Below are 19,846 nucleotides of genomic sequence, written 5' to 3' on the forward strand. Positions count from 1 at the left end.
TAAGGCCATGGCTACACTTGCAGCTGTAGAGTGCTTTAAGTTAAACCAGCCTTTGGAGAGCACACTAGGGAAAGCGCTCCAGTCTGTCCACACTGAGAGCTGAAAGCGCACCGGTGTGGCCACATTTGTAGCACTTGCAGCTGCATTGGGAGTGGTGCATTGTGGTAGCTATCCCAGCATTCAAGAGGCTGCAATGTGCTTTTCAAATGGGGTGGGGGTGGAGTGTGACAGGGAGTGTGTTGTGTGTATGTGGGGGGAGAGAGAGTGGGTTTTTGGGGTGCTGAGAGTGTGTCAGCATGCTATCTTGTAAGTTCAGACCCCCCTCCCCCCACCTCTCTCTCACTCACTCAAAGCAAACAGTAGCTGTTTGTTTTCTCGAGCAGCCCGCACTCCAAACAGAGCCCCCCCTGCCTCTATCTCACTCACTCAAAAGCAAACAGTAGCTGTTTGTTTTCTCAGACCAGATAAGCAGCTGCTCTCGGAACTGGAGCTTTGAAAGGGCACTTCCGCATCCGGGTTCACAACAAAGACAAGAGAGACCACTTCAGTTAAGAGGATTATGGGGCATTTCCGGAGGTCAGTCAGTGCGTAATAACGTTACTCCTCATTTACACTGGAGCTGCAGCATCTCACCCAATATGCAACAGCTGTTAATCCTCTCGGGGAGGTGGAGTACTAAGACCGCTCTAGCCAGGGAGTCAGAGCGTTCTCCGTGCCTTGCCAGTGTGGACGGGAAGTAAGGTAGAGCGCTCTGGGAGGCTTTATTGCGCTATAACTTGCAAGTGTAGCTAAGCCCTCAGTGTGGAAGGGATCATTTACTATTGGGCTCAAAGAGTAAGTGAAAGACGAAAGAAAAAAGGGAAATGGCAACTGACTGCAGTGGAAGGCGAAGCACTGAGGCTCCGGTGACTTTGTCCTATAATCTTCAAGATTTCTTATGTTTTCTGGATTAGTCTACCTCTTTCCAATCAGGAATTATGTGCATAATCAAAACAATGGGCCTGTCCTTGCATCTGAATGAGCTCAGACTTCAAAGGGCAGAGAAAAGGGTCTTTGTACCTTTAGGCCACCCTGGTCCTGGGGCTGGTTCAGCCCTCACTGCAAGTTAAACAGCCCCTAGGGGGCCATTCTGCAGCCAAGAAAACCCAGACTGCAAGAGGTGGAAACTGGCTATGCTGAATGATGCATGGATGGGGAGAGAAGGGCTGCAATAGGATTTGCTTGGATGCAGAATAGGGTAGGACTGAAGGAACAGCAGCAGGAAGATGGAATGTTTCCTTGCATTCGCTTTCCAAATCTCTGTGTCCTAGTGCCAATTACACTTTGCTGCTGCCCACTCAGTCAGTAGCAGTGCAGTGGGGGTCCCCTCAAAACTCAATTCTGTATCTTACCTTCACATAGGGACTCCACCAGGGGAGGAGTCAGGAAGGTGAGCTATGCAAAGCTCATTCTTAAAGGGCCCTCAGACAAATGGTGCATGTTGGGATCATTATACAACTTCATTTAACAGATGCCCTTATCAATAAATAATGTGATATGGCAATATAGATCTAAAATGATGAAGATGAGTTCAATCAGTACTAAAGATAGGCATACAGCACAATGAACAACTGAAGTGAACAACAATATACAATTGGAGTTTAAATTATCAGTCATGATTGTCCACATTAACTTGCCATTTTCTTCCACATCACCTTTAAATGAAAGAACTGGTATCACTAAAATAAAATACCATCTTTTGGTGCATTTTCAATGGGTCTCTCCTGTTCCTTCCTCTTGGAATACCTTGCACGGTGATAGAAGATGATGATGATGATGGTTGCAACATTCAAAAGAAAGATAAGAAGCATGAGCCAGTATGAATATTCATAATTGTTTCTGGAGTCTTTATATTGACTTGAAGAAAACACACAGTTTGAAGCCAACTCTACAGACAGTTTGTTTGCCTCTACGTTCGCTGCAAACAATATCATGGTTAGAAGAACGAAGATGCCTAGAAAATAGGAATATAATGTTACAAATAGCATTGTGATATTAGTGATATTATATGGGTACACTTATGCAAATATTACAGTTCTAATATCTATTTCATTCTAGGCATTTCAACCAATTGGAAGAAAAATCTGGAGTTTCCTATAAATAAAATATTCTGGGAAGCTATTTAAAGAATTTACTGTACGCTAGCTGATAACTGATGTGCAATGTTTTGTGTACCTACCTCTGAGTCCAACTCAACTCCTATTAAAGCCAATGGAAGGATTCCCCTTGACTTCAGTGGGAGTAAAGCCATCTAAGGGGAAAGTTGTGCTGTTGGATCCACAGCAGAGGTATGCATAGTATATTCTCCACTTGACCCATATACAGGAATCCTATTGACACCAATAGGCATTTGCATATTATACATAATAGAGATCTTACCAAAGATAAGAAAGCTGAACTGTCAATTGCGGTATATAAGAACATAAGAATGGCCCTACTGGGTCAGACCAAAGGTCCATCTAGCCCAGTGTCCTGTCTTCCGTCAGTGGCCAGTGCCAGGTGCCCCAGAGGGAATGAACAGAACAGGTAATCATCAAGTGATCCATCCCCTGTCGCTCATTCCCAGCTTCTGGCAAACAGAGGCAAATAGCCATTGATGGACCTATCCTCCATGAATTTATCTAGTTCTTTTTTGAACCCTGTTATGGTCTTGGCCTTCACAACATCCTCTGGCAAGGAGTTCCACAGGTTGACTGTGCGTTGTGTGAAGAAATATTTCCTTTTATTTGTTTTAAACCTGCTGCCTATTAATTTCAGTTGGTGACCCTTAGTTCTTGTGTTATGAGAAGTAGTAAACAACACTTCATTATCTACTTTCTCTACACCAGTCATGATTTTATAGACCTCAATCATATCTCCCCTTAGCCGTCTCTTTTCCAAGCTGAAAAGTCCCAGTCTTATTAATCTCTCCTTATATGGAACCCGTTCCATACCCCTAATCATTTTTGTTACCCTTTTCTGAAACTTTTCCAATTCCAATATATCTTTTTTGAGATGGGGCGACCACATCTGCACACAGTATTCAAGATGTGGGCGTACCATGGATTTATATAGAAGCAACATGATATTTTCTGTCCTGTTATCTATCCCTTTCTTAATTATTCCCAGCATTCTGTTTGCTTTTTTGACTGCCGCTGCCATTGAGTGGACGTTTTCAGAGAACTATCCACAATGACTCCAAGATCTTTCTTGAATGGTAACAGCTAATTTAGATCCCATCATGTTGTATGTATAGTTGGGATTATGCTTTCCAATGTGCATTACTTTGCATTTATCAACATTAAATTTCATCTGCCATTTTGTTGCCCAGTCACCCAGTTTTGAGAGATCCTTTTGTAGCTCTTCACAGTCTGCCTGGGTCTTAACTATCTTTAGTAATTTTGTATCATCTGCAAATTTTGCCACCTCACTGTTTACCCCTTTTTCCAGATCATTTATGAATATGTTGAATAGGACTGGTCCCAGAACAGACCTCTGGGGGACACCATATTTATCTCTCTCCATTCTGAAAACTGACCTCGAAGAATTCTAGTAGATTGGTGAGGCATGATTTCCCTTTACTAAAACCACGTTGACACTTACTCAACAAATTATGTTCATCTATATGTCTGACAATATTGTTCTTTATTATAGTTTCAACCAGTTTGCCCAGTACTGATGTCAGGCTTACAGGCCTGTAATTGCCGGGATCACCTCTGGCCCTTTTTAAAAATTGGTGTCATATTAGCTATTCTCCAGTCATCTGGTACAGAAGCTGATTTAAATGATAGGTTACAGACTACAGTTAGTAGTTCTGCAATTTCACATTTGAGTTCCTTCAGAACTCTTGGGTGAATACCATCTGGTCCTGGTGACTTATTGCTGTTTAATTTATCAATTTGTTCCAAAATCTCCTCTAATGATACCTCAATTTGGGACAGTTCCTCAGATCTGTCACCTAAAAAGAATGGCTCAGCTTTGGAATCTCCCTCACATCCTCAGCCCTGAAGACCAATGCAAAGAATTCATTTAGTTTCTCTGCAATGGCCTTATCGTCCTTGAGTGCTCCTTTAGCATCTCAATCAACCAGTGGCCCCACTGGTTGTTTAGCAGGCTTCCTGTTTCTGATGTACTTAAAAAATTTTTTGCTATTACTTTTTGAGCCTTTGGCTAACTGTTCCTCAGATTCTTTTTTGGCCTTCCTAATTGTATTTTTACATTTCATTTGCCAATGTTTATGTTCCTTTCTATTTTCCTCACTAGGATTTAACTTCCACTTTTTAAAGGATGCCTTTTTGCCTCTTACTGCTTCTTTTACTTTGTTGTTTAGCCAGAGTGGCTCTTTTTTGGTTCTCTTACTATATATTTTTAATTTGGGGTATACATTTAAGTTGAGCCTCTATTATGGTGTCTTTAAAAATTTTCCATGCAGCTTGCAGAGATTTCACTTTTGGCACTTTTGGTACCTTTTAATTTCTGTTTAACTAACCTCCTCATTTTTGTGTAGTTCCCCTTTCTGAAATTAAATGCTACGGTGTTGGGCCACTGTGGTGTTTTCCTGCCACAGGGATATTAAATTTAATTATATTATGGTCACTATTACCAATCGGTCCAGCTATATTCACCTTTTGGACCAGATCCTGTGCTCCACTTAAGACTAGATCTCCTCTGGTGAATTCCAGGACCAGCTGCTCTGAGAAGCAGTCATTTAAGGTGTCAAGAAACTTTATCTCTGCATCCCGTCCTGAGGTGACATGTACCGAGTCAATATGGGGATAATTGAAATCCCCCATTATTATTATTATTATTATTGAGTTTTTAATTTTAATAGCCTCTCTAATCTCCCTGAGCATTTCACAGTCACTATCACCATCCTGGTCAGGTGGTCGGTAATATATCCCTATTGCTATATTCTTATTATTACAGCATGGAATTTTTATCCATAAAGATTCTATAGTATAGTTTGATTTATTTATGATTTTTACTTCATTTGATTCTATGCTTTCTTTCACATATAATGCCAGTCCCCCACCAGCACGACCTGTTCTGTCCTTCTGATATATTTTGTATCCTGGTATTACTGTATCCCATTGATTATCCTCATTCCACCAAGTTTCTGTGATGCTTATTATCCTCATTTAATACAAGGCACTCTAGTTCATCCATTTTATTATTTAGACTTCTAGCATTGGTATATAAGCACTTTAAAAACTTGTCTCCTTTTAGCTGTCTGCCATAACACGATGTAACTGAATGGGACTCTTTTTTATTTGACTGTTTTTGATCAGATGCTGCCTGTATTTTATCATTTTCCATCCTCTCCTCCTCACTAGGACATAGAGATTCTCTATTAATAGATCTTCCCCTAAGGGATGTCCGAACCATGTGCTTCTCCGCACCTGTCAGCTTTCCTCCAGCCCTTAGTTTAAAAACTGCACTACGACCTTATAACATAAATATAAAATATAACATTTCGTCCTTGAGAATGAGTACTTTCCTAATTACTACTTCTGCATTTCTATCTCCTCTGACCTTGCTAAACTTGCTCTGGCTGGCCCTACACGCTCGCATGTGCATAAACAATGGGATGAAGCTCCCTTAAGATAGGTTGGGTTTTTTTGTTTTTTCCCGAGAGTGGGATTTTGGAACTTGGGGTAATTAGTATGAAAATTAAGAACCTTCAAGGAACCTTCATATTCTGTTCTATCCTGAATATGACTACATTTAAAATGTCAGATCCTCAGCAAATGTAAATTAGTGGTGCCCCATTGACTTTAATGGAGTTATGTTGTCTAACACCAGCTGAGGATTTGGCCCCAAATCTGTAGTGCTTTTGAAATATTCCATTCCAGCCTACACTGCTTCAAAAGGCTATCTGGAGGTAAAGCAAGAACAGAGGCACCCAAAATGACATGAAATTATTTTGCACATGAAATTAATTTGAAGGATGAGCCACCTAATGTAAGATACTCTGTAAACAGATATTTTTTCAACGAATTCTCCAAGTCCAGAATCTACTTTTAGGGGAAGTAGAACCCTATTAACCCACACACTCACCCGTATTACAGCTGCAAGATCAGAAGAGTACCAATGTACATTTAAAGAAGCCAGAGGCAAGTGTAACAGATGAATGAAGGGTTATGCCTCTAGGGACTCTTTGATGAGTTCAGATGTCTACCATCTCATGGAGTCTCTGCTTATTTTTTAGCTTAGGAAATATTTTATATAGTTTTAGTTTATTTTGATTTGTGAGAGCATTTTTCTCATAGTGAAGGAAACATGTTTTACCACAACATTTCCACCATCTTAAGTTCCCCATTTCATTCTTTTGATTTTAAATTTTAGTGTACAGGGGCAGTCACCTCTGGAGTGCCTCCAACTGGTCCTTTTCTTGCCCCGGGTGCCCTTGCAGGCTGCCAGCCAACCTTGTTGGATCTTCAATGGCTTGGCACTCTGGCCAAGTCACAAAGTACAAATGAACCCATTCCAAGGTATTAAAGACTCCAATAAATAGTCTCTCTGCCCTCACTAGGGTCTTCAGCCCCAGCTCTGAGACCTTTTAAATTCAGCCCTGTGTTCAGACTTGTAAATAAGCCCTGTCCCCTCCTTGGGGTTACAACACTTTACTTCTGGCTGGTAGGGGAACCCAGCCCACCCACTACACCAAGTCCTAACCCAAGCACCATATACACAGCAGTCATGTACTGGTTACTTCAATCCTTTGCTGCTATTTCCCTGAGCCTCTTCCTACTGGGCCCTTATATCTCCAGCCGTATCTCAGGGCCAACATCCTCAGGTCCTTCTCTCTTTGCAATCCCAGCTGTATACCAGCTCAGCCACCCATAAGCACTGTCTGATTGTCAGGCTCTTTTGGCCAGAGAGGGGCACCCTTCTTCACTCCGTTGGTCCCAGACAGGAACTAAACTGCTAAGGCCAGGCAGCTTCTTTGTATCTGAACCAGCAGGGCCCTGACTAGCTGTTGCTACCCCCTCTAGCCCTTCAAGAACCAGGTCTCTGTGGTTTCTTAATGACCGCTCCAAAGAATTCCCCCTAGGCAAGTTTGGAGGACCCATTTTTGTTGCTCTTTTCCTCACAGCTTCCCATTTCTTGAGACAAGGTGTAGTAGGACCATAAGGCCCACAGCAAGGCTGAATACTTCCTGTCACATTTAGCTATTTTGCTTATGTTTGGGTTATGACTTTTCTTCAGACATGAGTGAAATTAACGAGGCTCAGCACCACACTGAACTGGACACAAGGGTCCAGATTTTTAAAAGGTATCTAGGTGCATAAAGATGTAGATAGGTACCTAGTGGGATTTTCAAAAGCACATAGGTGCCTAAATACCTTCGCAAATTTATTCCTTAGTCACTTCCAATACCTGCATTTTCCTGCATGTCTGCCTTGATTTCAGTAGTTTGAGAAGGGTCAGCTTCAGATCTCTGCTGTGATGTGCATGCATTTAATTGCATTAAATTATGTTGTAAGTGGCTACCTCTGTTTTTTCATTTTTATTATTGCAATCAATGCACCCAGGAACTTACTGAATGATGGATTCATTTAAAATAACCATTACAATTTAATTGCTGTCTGAAGGAACAAGGTGCTCAGATACCATGGTCACAGGTATGGCATAAAACCTGAATAAAATAAAATTCTCTTTCAAATGTTGCTGGTTTGTGATATTTTCATAGTCCTCCCATAACCATTAAATTCATAGACATGCAGTCCTTAAATCTTACTAGTGAGAAGATAATGCTGACTTGCTGTCACTCCTGATAAGTGCCATAGCCCTTACTAGAGATTAGAAGTCTACCCTATATATATATAGATTAGATAGATAGATATCATTTAGAAATGGGTTGGTGTGTATGCATGCATGTGTAAATGAGAATCAAGTCCTATAATGGATGCATGCATGCACATTCTCTCACTCACACACACACCCCTCTTTGCTTTGCCAGAGTGGTGTTAAGGGGTCTTAATGTACGTGACAATCAGGCACTCTCTTTGCAGTACACCTCTACCCCGATATAACGCTGTCCTCAGGAGCCAAAAAATCTTACCGCGTTATAGGTGAAACCGTGTTATATCGAACTTGCTTTGATCCGCCAGAGCGCGCAGCCCTGCCCCCCTATAGCGCTGCTTTACCGCGTTGTATCCGAATTCATGTTCTATCGGGTCGCGTTATATCGGGGTAGAGGAGTATATTATATAATTTCTTTATCTAGCTACCTAAATAGAATAGCATGCATTACATACTTACCACTTAGGGAATTCCATGTATAGACTCCAATGGGTCCCAAAAATGTCTGGTAGGGATTGGTTACGGTGTTGCAGCATGTAAATCCAGAACTCATAAGGGAGCTAAGCAAACTGAGAACCAGGAGCAAGATAATCACAACATTCAAACTTTTCATTGCTGTCTTTCCCAGCTTCGCTGTCACTGAAATATGATAGCTCAGCGTTAATACCAGATCCAATACTTGATATTAATAAAAGTCAAGTTTTGCTCAAAATACAAAACTGATTGTGAGTGTATACTTATAGCCACCTAAGTCCCAAAGATCTGTTTGTGAATGGAAACCTGCAATCCGCCTGCAGCTCCCCCCAGACACCTCAGCTCTGTGCAGATGAAGAGCCGAGCTGCCCGAGCGCTACCGGCTTCACGGTTTGCCGGGCAGCCCCCAGTGCAGCGAGTCTGGAGGTCTGGGGGCTGCCCGGCAAACCGTGAAGCCGGTAGCGCTCGGGCAGCTCGGCTCTTACAGAGCTGAGGAGTCAGGGAGCAGCAGCAGTCGCCGGAGCCCACTCTAAGGTAAGCCAGGGATGCCGGCAAAGCTGGGAGTATTTTTCCTGGACATGTTCGGCTTTTTGGAAATTCCCCCTGGACGGGGGTTTGATTACCAAAAAGCCGGACATGTCTGGGAAAAACCGGACGCAGGGTTAACCCTAACCTGGATATTTTATTTATTTACTTATTTTGATTTAAATAATATTAAAAAAACACCTATACAAGGCTCTAGGTGCCTTTACACATAATTAGTATAACAACAAAACCCCAGCCACATTAGAACAATCATTTGAACAGGAACTGTGCCAGTCAGCATCCATAGAAAAAACTCATTTCCACCCCTTCTTGGGATACAACAGATTATTGTAGAGTATTGAGTTTACTATCTATAACTAGAGAAATCATAATAGTAATCAGGCCTCCACTGTGTTTCTTTTAAAATAGGTTTTACCACAGGATAGGTCAGCTTTTGGACTATATTAGGACTGTGACAATGTATTGGCTCTAGGACCCTATTAAATGCTCAAACTCTCATTGACTTCAGTGGGAACAAGTTTAGGCTACTGCCCTTTGGTGTCTTCAATCTCCAGTGCTACCAGTTTGACACCTTTCACAAGTTCTACATCCATTTAAAAATGTACATTGCATACTATAATTTTTTTAAAAGTACAATTTAATCCAACCCAACTTGATACATCCCCATGAGGCATCACAGAACATCTGTCTGCATGAAAATTGATGATCTATTAAGTCAATTCTAGCATCAGTACTTTTCAAGTGTTTGTCAAGAGTTTGTGTAAGGTACTGAAAAAATAATAAAACTTCCTCTAATGATGTCACTTCCTGTTTCTTAGTAAAGTTAGTTCAAGACTGGCATGTATGCACACCCCACCCTTCAACTTCTCCACACAAAAAATGGCCCTAAAAATGGCCCAAGTTTGCTTTCAGTTTGAAAACAAGCCAAGCCACTGACAAAATACTTCCCACCCGGTATTAGCTGAATAGAACTGTCCTGATGTCCCCGCCATAGGTAAATAATCAAAACACAAACTCTGCTTATACTTTGGTAGGTACACAAATGTTCTGAGGTGACTAACAGCTTCTGAATTTTTGCCAGATCATTCTGCCCAGCTCATGAAAGTATAAAGTACTTGAATTACCCAATATAAATCATTAACAGCTTGTTAGTAGGCTGCTGTTACCTTAGTCAAGTTTTTTGTGTTCTGTACTGTTAACTGCCAAAATATATTGGATTTTCTGTTTTACATCTTTCAGTGGAGTAAATAAATAAATTGGGAGGTCTGTCATTGTAAAGGTCTTTGTTAGTCTGTTTGTAAGGCTACTAATTAACTAACCCTTTAAAAACAATAACAGTGCTGTTGCCAGCAAATTCCTTAGATCCCAAGAACAGTCTTACAAGGGCAAAATTCTCCTTTCTAATTCACTCTGCAGATCTTTATAGCACGTTTCCCGTTCCATTTCTCACACACACCATGCATTGAGATCAATGGGAGTTCCGCAAGAGAAACCAGCGCAGAATGTGTCATAGAGATCCATAGTGCACGAGATGCTTGCTATTAGTGAGAGCATGTGCTGTATATTTAAAAGTATGTTCATACCTCTTCCTAATAGATGTTCTATAAAACTTATTGAAGAAAAAGCATACCTCTCCCTTCACATTTTGTGTATATGTTTGAATTACCATCCTTTTTATACTCTGAAAAAATACGATCTTTCAGGATTCTGAAGCTAGACATATTTCCACTTTTACCTGGTAGCTAAATGATGACAAATAGTTTGTGCATTTTAAAATCCTTTCAGTTTCTAAATTGCTGTGAAACAAATTGCTAGTCTCATAATATAAAGACGCACATAATTAACGTGTCATTCATTTTAAGTTGTTGGAATCTTTGCTTGGAAAGATTTTAAATGGTTGCTGGAAATTCAACACAACCACCATGCAAATTCAGCTACAACAACAATGCAAACAACTATGGAAGATATCAAATTCTGCCATTTAAAATAAAAACTTCACAACATGAAGAAGCAGGAAGCCAAGCTGAACAACATCATCTATTTCCCCAAATATGCTGACCTGCTCTGCAAAAGGACCTTAGAAAAACTGAGGAACCATCTCCTGCACCTTATATACTCCACAAGGGACCATCTCAAACAAGTAATCATTACATGCTCCCACACGCTGAAAGAAAAAAATCAGTAAACCTACCTGGAGATCATGGAGGAAACCCAAAACTATCAAATAAAACCCCTGATGATTGTCATTCAACACACAGACAAAAAGTGGAACCAACTACAAACCCTCAACGAGCAGACCATCATATGGACCAGCATATGGACACTACATGACACCCAACATCATCAACCTATCGGAAGTGAAGTATCTGTGCTCTCCAAGGGACTGAACTTCTGCCCCACCACAGAATTTGAGCATGTGGAGAACTAGAAGAATTCTTCTGCCAACTCTGCCTCAAGGAATTCTTTCACAACAGAGGTGACACGAACCACATCTCCAACTACAGTCATATGAAAAAAGAATCATCTGACTGGACACCTCCCAGTGGACAAAACCACACAATGACTCATTACCCCAATTGCTTCAGGGAAAAAAAACAGTGAAACCACCAACAAATATTTCATCCACCAGAATCTCTCTACAGTCCCCAAAATCCAACCAACCAGATAATGCTCAAACCATCAGGCAAAGGGGGAGCCATTGCAGTCCTTAATCATGGTGACTACATCAACGAGGCCAACTGACAACTCTGACACCACCTACTATAAAGAATTCAAAGAAAATCCCCACACAGGAATTTAAAGATACCATCAAATCCTTCCCCAAACAACTCCAAGAAAAAGTCTACAACCTCATCCTCCTGAACCCATCCCAGGGAACTTCTTCATGCTTCCCAAGATTCACAAACAAGGGAACCAAGGCAGACCCATCACATCTGGCTACACCACTCTTACCAAAGGAGTATCAGGACTCCTAGAAATCATGAGAACATAAGAATTGCCATACAGGGTCAGACCAAATGCCCATATAGCCCAGTATCCTTTCTTCCAACAGTGGCTGATGCCAGATGGTTCAAAGGGAATGAACAGAATAGGGCAATCATCAAGTGATCCATCTCTTGTTGTCCAGTCCCAGCAACTGGCAGTCAGAGATCTAGGGACACTAGAGCATGGGGTTGCACCCCTGACCATTTTGGCTAATAGCCATTGATAGACCTATTCTCCATGAATTTACTAAGTCTTTTTTAGATCCATTTATAATTTTGGCCTTCACAACATCCCCTGGCAACGAGTTCCACAGGTTGACTGTTCATTGTGTGAAGAAGTACTTCCTTTTGTTTGTTTAAACCTACTGCCTGTTGATTTCATTGGGTGACCCCTGGTTCTTGTGTTATATGAAGGGGTCAATAATACTTCCTTATTCACGGTCTCCGCACCATTCATGATTTCATAGACTTCTATCATATCCCCCCCACCCTTCGTTTTCTCTTTTCCACACTGAATAGTCTGTCTTTTTAATCTCTCCTCATATGAAAGCTGTTCTATACCCTTAATCATTTTTGTTACACTTCTCTGTAACTTGTACATTTCTAATGCATCTCTTTTCAGATGGAGTGACCAGCACTGCATTCAGTATTCCTGATGGATTTACATAGTGGCTTTATAATCTTTTTGTCTTATTATCTACCCCTTTCATAGTGGTTCCTAACATTGTTAGCTTTTTTGACTATGGCTGTACATTGAGCAGATGTTTTCAGAGAACTATCCACAACGACTCCAAGATCTCTTTCTTGGGTAGTAATAACTAATTTAGACCTCATTGTTTTGTACACATAATTGGGATTATATTTTCCAGTGTGCACTAGTTTGCACATTGGTTACCTTCCTTCATCCTCAAACCACTCACCACCCAAAGAGCCAGCCTCCTTTGAGATAGTACTGACTTCCTCCAGAAACTCTGCAACATTAACAACCTCCCCCAGAACTCCACCCTTGCCTCCATGGATGTCACCTTCTTATATACCAACATCCCTCACCATGATGGAATCACTACCTACCTCAAATACCTACAAGCTAATTTACAACATTCAGAAATCCACCGCATTGTCGAACTCATCCATTTCATCTTCACCCATAACAACTTCACATTTAACAATAAATACTTTGTCCAAAACATGGGAACAGCCCTGGATAGTAGGATGGCTCCTCAATATGCCAATGTCTCTTCCTGGATCACCTTGAGGAAGAATTTCTGAAAAAATATACTATGAAATCAACTGTGTAACAGGGTGCTGGCCAGGAGAGCCTGGCCAGGTCCCTGTTAGCCCCTCTCCAATTAAGGGATTAGTTGGGGCTGGCAGCGGAAACTACGCCCTGATTACTTGAGCATCGGCACCTGTGGGCCTAATCAGCCAACCGGCCATATAAAGCTGGCAAGGGGGGACACAGGAAGGGAAGGAGCGTGTGGCTGTAGATCCCTGCTAGCTGGGGAAGCTAGCGGTCTCCCAGGGTGTTGACCTGAAGACAGTGTATAAAGTGTATATAGCAGGTGGTGGGAACTGGCACAAGAATAAAAGAGCACTGGTGCATACACTTTGAGTGGTCTCCGACTGAGTTTTGTGGAGGAGCCAGGAGGGCGCCGTTACACTGAGATACATTAATGATATTTTTTTCCTCTGGACAGACAACCTAGCTTCCCTCATAGATTTTTCACCACAACTTCACCTGCCACCCTACACTGGAACCAATATGGGATATAATCAAGCAATTACAATCCATACTTGATGGGGACCACATCTTGAAAGAAAATCTTTCCCAAACCATCTCTTCTTGCCTTCAAACACCACCACAATCTCACCAAGCTCTTTATCATTAGAAGAAATCTCTCCATAGATCTCAAAGTGGCACCAGATCTTGCCAGAACAACACATGCAAAACTTGCAGACATATCTCCACTGCTACAATCATCAGTATTCTTCTCTCTCCCCCTGCAACACACCTTTTAAAATCCATGGGTTCTACACATGCCTATCACACATGGTGTACCTCATCCAGCGCACCAAATGCACCGACAACAATGTGGTGTGGGTGAAACCAGACAATTGTTATACTCTCAAATGAACTAACAATAAAATAAGACCAAAAAAATCACCCATGCGTGAACAATTTACACAAAGTGATCACTCCATATGTAACCTCTCAGTCCTCATTCTCAAAGGAAACCTGCACAACACCTTCAAGAAATGAGCCTGGGAACTGAAATTCATAACTCTGCTAGATGCTAAAAACCATGGACTTAATACAGACAATGGTTTTATGGTTTATTACAATTTGTAACACCCCTGACTGCCTACTAAGCCTTAATTGCTCACTTCATTTTAAGTGGTCTCCTATAGCATGTGGAGACCCTTATGCTTAACAATCTGTCCCAACTTGTATTTAGCTCAGACACTCTGATTATCTTCCCCAGACCTGAAGAAGAGCTTTGTCATGCTCAAAAATTCATCCCTTCCACCAAGAGAAGTTGGTTCAATAAAAGATATCCCTGCTCTTGAGGTTACTTTTTTTTTTCAATTAAAGGTGCATTACTTGTACTGTCAATTCTATTTTCTCACATAAACGTAGCCTTTTAAGAGCCTCTTCCTTTTCACTGATGGGGAGGGGGGCATGGAATGCAGTCTTTGCTAAAATGGCAAAAGAGCTCTCTTCATCATCCGCTATCCCATTAACCTAAAGGTATGACTATTCCTCAAGACCCTTGGATGGAGGACACTGTACTGTATTGGAATGTTCTGACTTTTGTGGCCTAACTTTTTTGCTAACCATTTTAACAGATGAAGTTAAAAAATGAAGAAAATAATCTTTCACAGAAGTGTATGTGTTTGAAAATTTGTAGAATCATATACAATAAACTTTAACAAATAAATAATAATATACAATACAGACCCTAAGAATTACTTTACAACAAGTGCGCTCTACACTGACTTTATTCCTAGAGGAATTTATTTGAGGGACTTTTTAACTGAAAGAAAATTATAGTTAGACTAGTCTAGTCTTTAAACATATCTTTATTTATATAATAAAAATGTTGCTTAAAGTAGCTTTCATGGCCAGAATAAACTCTGGGTTTTTTCAATTTTAAATATCTCAGGCATTCCATTTTTTCAATAAATATGAATAACTATTGTGGTAAGCTAATCATTTAGTAATGTCATATTTTAAATCTCACTTCTACTTTAATTAGAGAAGAACAAAACAGGGTCGCAAATCTCTCTCTCTCTCTCTCTAATGTGAAGGGTCAAATCCTGCTTGCCCTACGATTACAAGAATTCTGTGACCGATTTTCATTTTATAATAGCACCCAGAGGCCATCATCAGAACTGAGGCTCCATTGTGCTAGCTGCTGTAAAAACACAAAGACTGCTTCCAATCTGAGGCCCTGATTCTGCAATGAGCTCTGTATGGGTAGACTGCTGTGCTCACATGGAGTCCCACTGAAGTCAATGAAGGTCCGTCTGCATGGAGCTAGGATGAGGACCTACGTCAGTCGGTGTGAGAGGGATACAGTCAAATGTAAACCACTCTTTTATATACAAAATTTGAAATTAAAATAATATTTTAACTAGATAAATATAGGGCTGATCTGTCTCCAAAACCTTTGTTCTAATTGAAATTGTTTTAATCGACTGATTCCAAACTGTGTCACTATTTTCATTTAAAAAAAATTTAAGATATTCTACTACTAACACTCTCAACTGTTTTTTTTTTTCATTGTAATGTGGTCCTTATAACTTGCATTGAAATAACTTTGCCATCCTCATAATTTTGATAATATGCTGTTATCATACTCAGCCAAAGGTGACTTCAGTGCAGTTACACCATATAGAAAGTCTCTTGTCAATGTTACATACTGTCGTGGTCTTGGTAATGTGTTGTCATTGGGTATGGGTAGAGTCTCCTTACTAAACTCAGAAAATAATATGTTAGGTGTGTAAAAATAAATTATCCTGATCATTATTTCCTAGACCTAGGATGGGGTCAGTTTTGTTCTGTTGATTTGTTTGTGGCATCATGGTCTTTGTCAAAAGTATGATATATAAAATAATCTATAAAATATATATCTTGTCTGCTAATTATTTTAAACTATTCTTCCCCGACTTTGTTAATAGGTTTTGTGGCCTGCTTCTCTTCTCTCATTCAAAGGAGTACATCAGAATAGCTCATTTGAAGTCAATGGAGTAACACTGGTGTAAAATCTAATGTAAGGCCCTGATCCTTGCAAACATTTACGTACGTGCCTACCTTTTGTGCAGAGTGCTTCCACTGATGTCAATAGAACTACTCACAGTGCATAAAGTTAAGTGTGTAAGCCTAAGCAGAATTGGTGCCTAACTGAGATCTTATTTATTACTCTTATTTATGCTGCACCATTTTACTATGTACACTTTGCTTTTTCTAATATATTTTTTCTAATATTTGCTTGTCTTATATTTATAGCATCTTTCTTCAAGGCTCCCCTAGGTAAAACTTCATCCTTCATTGTTTTTCCCTCTCTCTTTTCTCATTTTCCCCTCTTCTTGTCTATATCTAGGCTTGGAAGGATGAGATTTTTATCAGTAAATTTAGTAATCATCAATTTCACCAAACATACACAAACCGATGAAAAAATATTTCCATCGATAATAACTGAAATATATATATAGGCAAAGTAAGAAAAATACTGGTTAGGAACTTGCTAGAGGTTGATTTAAGGGTATTTACTTTGTATATTTGGACATGTGATGTCGACAATATGTGTTCAAACAGTATAAAGCTTTAACTTTTTGAATTTTAACATCTACTGTAATTAAATAATTGTATGACACCCCCAATAATTTTCCACAACTGTGAAAACATAATGGACAAAAATTGAAAATATTCTTAAAAATAAACATCCAAATTATCCAACAAAATTATAACAATATAAAAATTGAATTCTGCCAAGCCTATCTGTATTTTCTCTCTCCTTTTTAGATTTTTTTGGTACCTCTCACTTTTTCTGCTTTCTCTTCTGTTTTTTGCCTGTCCTCCTTCTGTCCTATGGTACATTTACTAGTGAGAATAAATATGAAGAACTGAAGATACAGAAAAATCAGACTCGTATATAAGTGTAGAGTTCAGCTGTGACCCATCTATTGGACATTTTTAGATGTGGTAAAGTCTAAGATGGGTCTGAGTGGAAAAACACAACTTATTCTAATTCCCTGAGTTGTTTTGGAAATCTCATGTCATAGTTTATCAAAGTGGAATTTTTAAAGGCACCCTTTGGTAGTCTCATGGAGAAACATCACTATAAAAGGTCTATGTCAAGCTCACATTGCCAGGTACATTCCATAGTGTGATGTTAGTCAAAAAGGAATTGCTAGTATTAGATAGCTACAGTAACATGCAAACATTTAAAAAATACTAGTTTATATGTTGAACTGACTGACTCCATTATTTACATGTTAAAAGGAAGGAGCCTTAAAAGAAAAGGTTACAAGTGAATATTATCCATTAATAATATTTCCCCCCGCAATACCTAACTAAAATGACAATCATTTTATACAAATTTTGCCAAAATATTTGTATTGGCATTGATAGGCTGTAAAATATTTAAACAATTTAACATAAAACTTGTGACAATCATGTTTTAGAATAAAATTACTATTTTAAACCTAGCATTTTGGTCAGAGCACTGTATGTATTTCATGTTTTATGTAAAAACAATATGTAAAACATAATTGTCTATTCCAGGCATTTTTCTTTCTTTAGTTTTTGTATTCATTTATCAAGACCTATTTAGTATGTATATATCCAGTGCTCTAGATTTTTCCCTGTCAGTAATCACACAGGGTGTGATCTTGTGAATGGGAGTTGAGCAGGTAACAAACTTTCTATATAAATTTTTTGAAATAGCAAACCATGAATTTCACCTTAATAATCTGGAGGAAAAAAAGAAAAAACCTAGAGGCTAGGATAGGTAATCATTATATAAACCACAATAAATACAAAGACAATATGTCATTCCTAATCAGCAGCAACTGTATTATCTTTTAGGTTTGAAATAATTTGTAATAAAAACGATAATAAAATGAGCAGTAACTACTTTTCTGCTATTGACTGAAAGCTTTTGACTGAAACTTAGACTTGCTGTTTTTAATACAACTGTTTCCCTTTTACCTTGATACTTCCCACAGACAAAGCTATGAACTAACAAGATCCTGGATAATGTGAAAGGCTTTCTGTTTGCAAATGTGTTGCTGCTATTATATGCTGTACTATTTTTGTTCTCTTATTTTTACAACTCTCTTAAATCCCATAATGTTAGTATGTAAATACTCTTGTCTTCAATAAAAATATTATATGTATAAACAAATAAAAGACATGAACTGCTCTGCTAAAATGAAATGTATCAAGGTAAGACAACATAATAGTATCCATTTATATTCACTATAGTAGTTACCTTGGAAATTTTTTGCTGGCGTTTCAAGTCCACCAATCACCTTCTTTGAACACACACCTTCAAAAACCCCATATGTGACGGTTATAATAGCACTTGAATTTCCTTCAGTAAAGTTAACATTACTCGAGACCCAGTTTTTGTTTGCAAGAACAAGGCAGACTATCACAAAAGACCAAATACTAGTAAAACAGGCAGATGCAAACATTTGTTTTTTTTTTCTGGATGGCATTTTATCAGAGAGATGTGTTTTCTTGTAGTGCAGGTTATACTTTTGTTTCCTTAGTCTTGTTAATGAGAGCTCCAAGCTGAAAGAGACTGTTCCCTGCTGTTAGAGACTGTAGACCTAGTTTTGTACTGGTAGAAAATTATGCCAGTAAACTTTGAACTAACAGCAGTGGTAATAAAGTTGTAAAATAATTGAACTTTGGTCTGGAGAAAAGATGTTGCCATAGTTACAACCATACTAGTCTAACAAAGGACAGTAGGAATCTGCCACTACAATGTCTCTTCATCAAATGATTTCTTATTGGCTGTGCTTTGCCAAGTGAAATGAGACCAAATCAAGAGTTAGTCTTTCAAATCAGATTTCCTCAGATATCTTCTAGAGCTTAAAAAATACTAGCTCATGAAGAGATCATAGAAATCTTAAATTAGTGCTTTCTTGAAGTTTCGTACTCAACCCATAAAACATTCTGAGCTGGTACAGGAAAAGCAGGTAAGACTGGTAACTAATCTTGAAATATAGTTCTCCTATGTCCATATCCAAAAGGCTTTCTGACACCCTGATAGACCCAGAGTTGTAACAGTAAATATTAACAAGGAGATCCTTTTTTCTCTATTTTATTTTTATGTAGGTTATAGAGCAACCCAACTATCCTGATCTGGAGTTAAAAAGGTCCCTTATGGAAAAGTCCTACAGAATTTAATAAAGAATAACAACAATCTTTTTATTACATTTTAAGACAATCTATAGAATTCTACAGCAGAGATATAAACCTCTATTAAATTCTACACATTTTAAAATTAATATCAATAGAATTTCAACTAAAGAACCCTATTTGTTTCCTCCATTAAGTCCTGTAAGACTTTTCCACTATGGATGTGGGGAGGGGGGGAGAAGGTCTTAAATACATTAGTTTTCTAATATGTGATACTAAATACATTAGTTTTCATTCACAAATTGGGGCACAACCACATCTACTGTAAAATAGGCAACATATAAAACAACATTTTTACTTGCAAATAAAATTTCTGAGCCTATTACTGGTTGTCACAGGAAAACCTGAAATACCTCATGCCCCAAAGCACTCCGAGGAATAAAGGTGTTCTACCCTTACTCTTCCCTATGCTCCTGCTACTTTCCTTTTTAATTTTGAGTAATAACAAGACTAACGTGGTGCAGCATAGGTTCCAAGAGTAGCCACCCTGAAGCTGTTCTTTCTTTTCTTGTTCCTTTTCTCTTGTTTAAAACCTAATGTTTGTGGTTACTGTCTGCGTTAGGGCTGAAATCCTGGTCCCAAT

At 39.1% G+C, this 19,846-nt stretch overlaps 1 protein-coding gene across 1 annotated transcript; it reads right to left on the reverse strand.

Annotated features, from left to right (window-relative positions):
* Nucleotides 1–1,718: 1,718 nt before the first annotated feature.
* On the reverse strand, nt 1,719–18,554 carry CLRN3 (clarin 3). Its single transcript, XM_065408751.1, has 3 exons — nt 18,326–18,554; nt 8,284–8,463; nt 1,719–1,993 (listed from the first exon to the last, which is right to left on the reverse strand). Exons 1-3 carry the CDS (start codon nt 18,552–18,554, stop codon nt 1,719–1,721), a joined length of 684 nt encoding a protein of 227 aa, XP_065264823.1.
* Nucleotides 18,555–19,846: the final 1,292 nt, after the last annotated feature.

This window comes from Emys orbicularis, chromosome 7, assembly GCF_028017835.1.
Source record: "Emys orbicularis isolate rEmyOrb1 chromosome 7, rEmyOrb1.hap1, whole genome shotgun sequence".
Taxonomy (NCBI): domain Eukaryota; kingdom Metazoa; phylum Chordata; order Testudines; family Emydidae; genus Emys; species Emys orbicularis.